Source organism: Aplysia californica, unplaced genomic scaffold (genome assembly GCF_000002075.1).
Source record: "Aplysia californica isolate F4 #8 unplaced genomic scaffold, AplCal3.0 scaffold01010, whole genome shotgun sequence".
Lineage (NCBI taxonomy): Eukaryota > Metazoa > Mollusca > Gastropoda > Aplysiida > Aplysiidae > Aplysia > Aplysia californica.
Genome location: NW_004798280.1, coordinates 20,413 through 24,858, shown reverse-complemented (window position 1 = coordinate 24,858; position 4,446 = coordinate 20,413). Strand labels below are relative to the sequence as shown.

Genomic DNA, 4,446 nt, shown 5'->3' with positions numbered 1-4,446 from the left:
TGGGGGGGGGGGGGGTGAGTGTTTCTGGTCTTTCTTCTGGGACTTTGTTTCTTCTCTGAGCCCCGGGGTTGGCTGTGACAGGCAGGCGGGGCTGAAGCGAGGCTCCTAAAATGCCGAAACTGTGTCGGTGAGGACGTACTGGATCATATTACATGTGTCTGACCACGGTCTCCAAAGTGGCGTCGGTGGTCTAGTGGTTAGGTTACCGGACTCGTAAATGTGAGATTGCGGGTTCAGAGGTTCGAGCCTCAGCTTGGTCCGACGTTATGTCCCCGATAAAGGCACTTTACACAAATTTCCCGTGGGTGGTTGACGGGTGCTCTGGTGTGGTTTACTTCTTCTGTCCTATCAAACATCTATCGTCTTTATCTCTCTCCTTTTTTGTGTTTGTTACTCTCTTGTAACACCTCTAATTTTCGGCACCTATATGACCTTACTGTGTTGCAAAGACCGTAAAACACTTACTAAAACAAACAAATTTCCCACTTGGTTCGCTCCTTTTGGAGACGGAGGTTAAACTCGGAGGTCCGGCGTCTTAAATCACCTAATAGTGTTGACAGGGGCGTTAAACCTATGCCATTTCACCATTTCTTGGTCTCTCAATAGTCTAGACTCATTGGCAACATGTGTATATTCTAGGTATATTCTCCTCGTAAAATTATATCGTATATAATGTGATAACTCCAACCTCTCGGTAATGACCGAATAAATGGCAAAGAAAATCACCAGATCGTTGTGAAAGATGTGCTTGAAGGAAGGATATGGGGCAGGAGAGTCAGGGGCAGGAGAGTCAGGGGCAGGAGAGTCAGGGCAGACAAAGAGTAAAGTGGACAGACTACAATAAGACTTGGACAGGCCTGAGTATAGATCTAGCAGAGTGTGCAACGGCAGCTCGCGACCGTGAAGGCTGGAAGATCATTACACGTCATCCTGTTTTAGTTTTAGTTTTAGTGGAGGTTTTACGGCGCTCGCATCTGCATAAGGTCATATAAAAGCGTCCGCGTCTTAAATAACATAATACTATTATACAGTGTAGTGTTGATAGGGCGCGTTAAACCTATATCATTTCACCATTTCACCATATGAGCGCCAGAAGATTAGAGGCGTTACAAGAGAGTAACAAACATAAGAAAGAAGAAGGGGAGATAAGGACGATATATGTTTCATAGGAAAGAAGAAGCAAACCACACCAGTGCACCCGCCAACCACCCACACGTCAACCCATGAGTCAGAGATGAGCTGACACCTCGAGGTATACATATAATAACTTCAATACTATAATGATGTCTGCCATCTTTTTAAATGCAAAGGTCGACTCGGATCGGAAGATTCACAAGAACCCGATGTAATAACTCAATCTACACAGGTGTTAGTGGAAGCCCATTCACACACCGATAAATAAAAGAGAGGGTCATTGTTAACAGGCTGTAGGGTATACCACGAATGAAAAGGGGATCTTCTTTGACAGATGTTTTTCGCCAATGTAGGTCGTGGTGTCTGTGGCCTAGTTAGACTCTTCTTCTCGCGAGCGTACTGTCGTGGGTTTGAGTAGTATCTCTTCTTCTTCTTCTTCTTCTTCTTCTTCTTCTTCTTCTTCTTCTTCTTCTTCTCCTCCTCCCTTTTCTGTTACTCGTCGTTCTGCAACTGGGAGCAATGACAAGTTGCCAAGATGATCAGCTCTCCCCCCCCCTCCTTTTCCCCCAGTGACCGTTCATTTCACTACAACTATGGTGGACCCCACTCGTAAAGTCTCTATTGAAGCCTCTCCCTGTCTCAGCCACAGACATATATTGATAACCATCGAGGATACCGATTTATTTTTGGAAGCCTTGATAGCAAGAAATAAACAGTGAGAATCACGGGCAACAAAGCTGCAGAGATGGGTGCTGTGACGTCAGCTGCGATGAGCCAATAAAATGTCTACCATCGACCGCACTAAACGGAACAATCCCTATGCTGGTGGTAGTGGTAGCAGCAGACTGCACCAAGTACTAATACACATTCATAATGTAGGATATCATATGTCTGGACATTTCTCAAGCAGTTGCAAACTCCCCCCCCCCCTAAAACAAACAAACAAACAAACAAACAAACAAACCTACACACAATAAAAATAACAAACAAATAAACAAACAACAAAAGCACACAAAAATACAGCGCTCAGGGTCTCAAATGTGAGCAGGGAAGCTCAAGTGAAGAAGAAGTACTGTAGAAGTTTTTTCTCTTTCTGTCTCTGTCTCTCCACACCTCTCTCACTTTTACTCCCTTGTTTGTTTGTGTGTGTGTGTGTGTGTGTGTGTGTGTGTGTGACAAACAATTAGACAAACAAACAAAGGGCGGGCGTGATTCCACGCGGCAACAGATTGTAGCCGGCGATACAGGATATGTCTACAACGAGAAGGAGAAAAAAAAGAAAAGAAAGCAAATCCTCAGAAGCCAGCCAAAGTTGTGCATCTGTTATCACAATAACGCGCCGACGCCCTCAGAAGGCGTGGCCTATTGACGCTGGAATCAAGCACCAGTGCCGGGTGCCATTTCCATTTCCATTTTCATCTAACGAAACTTCATCGACGCTTCGAAGCGTGAAGACTCTATTCGTTCTATTCGAAAACCGAGTGCGAATGTGTTTCTATTCGGTTATATATTTTAAAAATTTTTATTTTATTTTCTCTCATATAATAATATAAGTCCATCTGCAAGGAAGGTGGGAGGTAGGCGGTACAAAGTATTACTGTACTTTTCCTATATTGATTTTAGATTATGCTCAAATTTTAAGCGGGTGGTTGGAGGGTGCGACTGGTAGGTCCTACTTCTTTACTTTCTCCTTCTTCTTCTTTCTGTCTGTCTCAGCACTAAATGGCCATTTTTGTGCCAATCCAATGTGTTTCTCTGTATTCGAACAAAACAAGCAAACGTTTTACAAGGGGATAAGAAAAATTAGACGAAAACCCAATGTCTGTAAAAGTCACACGCCATTCGAATGTCTCTGCCTCACTTCGAATAGCTGTGACTAGTGAACAAATCGTGAAAGTTGAATAGTAGAGTCGAGTAGGCACAGCTCTAGCGAGCGGTTCTCGCAGCCGGCCGCTCCGATTATGATTGATTAGGCTCAGGCTTAGGCTTGGGGGAAAACCGTGGGCGTGCGAGGAATGACAACAGGCTTACAGACAGATAGACAGACAGATAGGTGGGCAGGCAAATAGACAGACAGACAGATAGGTGAGCAGACAGACGGACGAACAGACACACAGATCGTGGTGCTGATGTTAGGGAAAAGTTTAAGTGTTGTGTTGTTATGTAGCATGCCTAATACACGCACTCACGCGCGCGCGCACACGCACACACACATGCACTCACACACACACACACACACTCTCTCTCTCTCTCTCTCTCTCTCTCTCTCTCTCTCTCTCTCTCTCTCTTGCTCCCCCCCCCCCAGTGAGCAGTGTCCCCATCATGTCCAGTACACGTACTCTCAGTGGTCAGAAGTCGTACCACCGTCCACGGCCACACGTGCTGCTTTCCATGGTCTAGTTGTGTTGCAAGTGCCGTAAAACGCTTTCTAAAACTAAAACTATCGCATGTGGCGTCGGTGGCGTAGTGGTTAAGCTACGGGACTGGTAATCGTGAGACTGTGGGTTCGAGGGTTAGGACCTCAGCTCGGTCCGACGTTGTGTCCTTGGGAGAGACACTTCACGTGAAATCCTAATTTGGCTCGGTCCTTTCGGAGATGGACGTTAAACTTGGAGGTCGCACCTCTTAAATAACCTAATACCTAATAGTGCTGATAGGGGCGTTAAACCTACACCATTTCACCATTTTCACCTCAAAAACTATCGTTCCTTACAGTCTCTCCCTGTAGTCAGCAGTGTGCCCCCAATAACGCCTGGCTCACGGGCTACCCTGGGCTGGGGCCCATACCACTCTCTACGATAGCATGTTGACCCAGACTGCCGAGGTCAAAGTAGCCGTAGTCGTCTTTTCATGATCTTTGTCTTAAGGGGCGTAACATTATTCTCAATGTTCCGTGTTTTTTGTGTCTCCAGTGAGCAATGCCTCCCCATCATGCCCGGCGCATGTGCAGTCAGTGGCGAAGAGCTACACAACCGTGCACAAACACACGTGCTACCTGTTCGTGGACAAAGAGGTGTACTGGAACACGGCCCGTGACGCCTGCTGGGACCTGGGCGGAGAGATGCTGGCCATCATGGACGAGCAGACGATGACCTTTGTCCGGGACACGCTCAACTCGGACAAGCTGGGCTGGAGGAGATCGGGCGTGTGGCTGGGCGCCAGGGTCAGGTCACGGAGATGGAGATGGACCAACGGTAAGAAATATGATTAATTTTATTTGTTAATTAATAATAATAATAATGATATAATAACAACAACAACAAAGATAATAATAATAATAATGATAATAATAATAATGTAATAGCTATAATA

General features: G+C 45.8%; 1 protein-coding gene across 1 annotated transcript; it reads left to right on the top strand.

The window, feature by feature from the left end:
* Positions 1-4,043: 4,043 nt before the first annotated feature.
* Positions 4,044-4,329, top strand: LOC106013570 (C-type lectin lectoxin-Lio3; the record flags this gene model as incomplete). The annotated part of the gene is given in 1 exon segment (XM_013089658.2): positions 4,044-4,329. A coding segment is annotated over 1 exon segment (286 nt), but the record flags the coding sequence as incomplete, so codon positions are not given.
* Between the last annotated feature and the right edge of the window lie 117 nt (positions 4,330-4,446).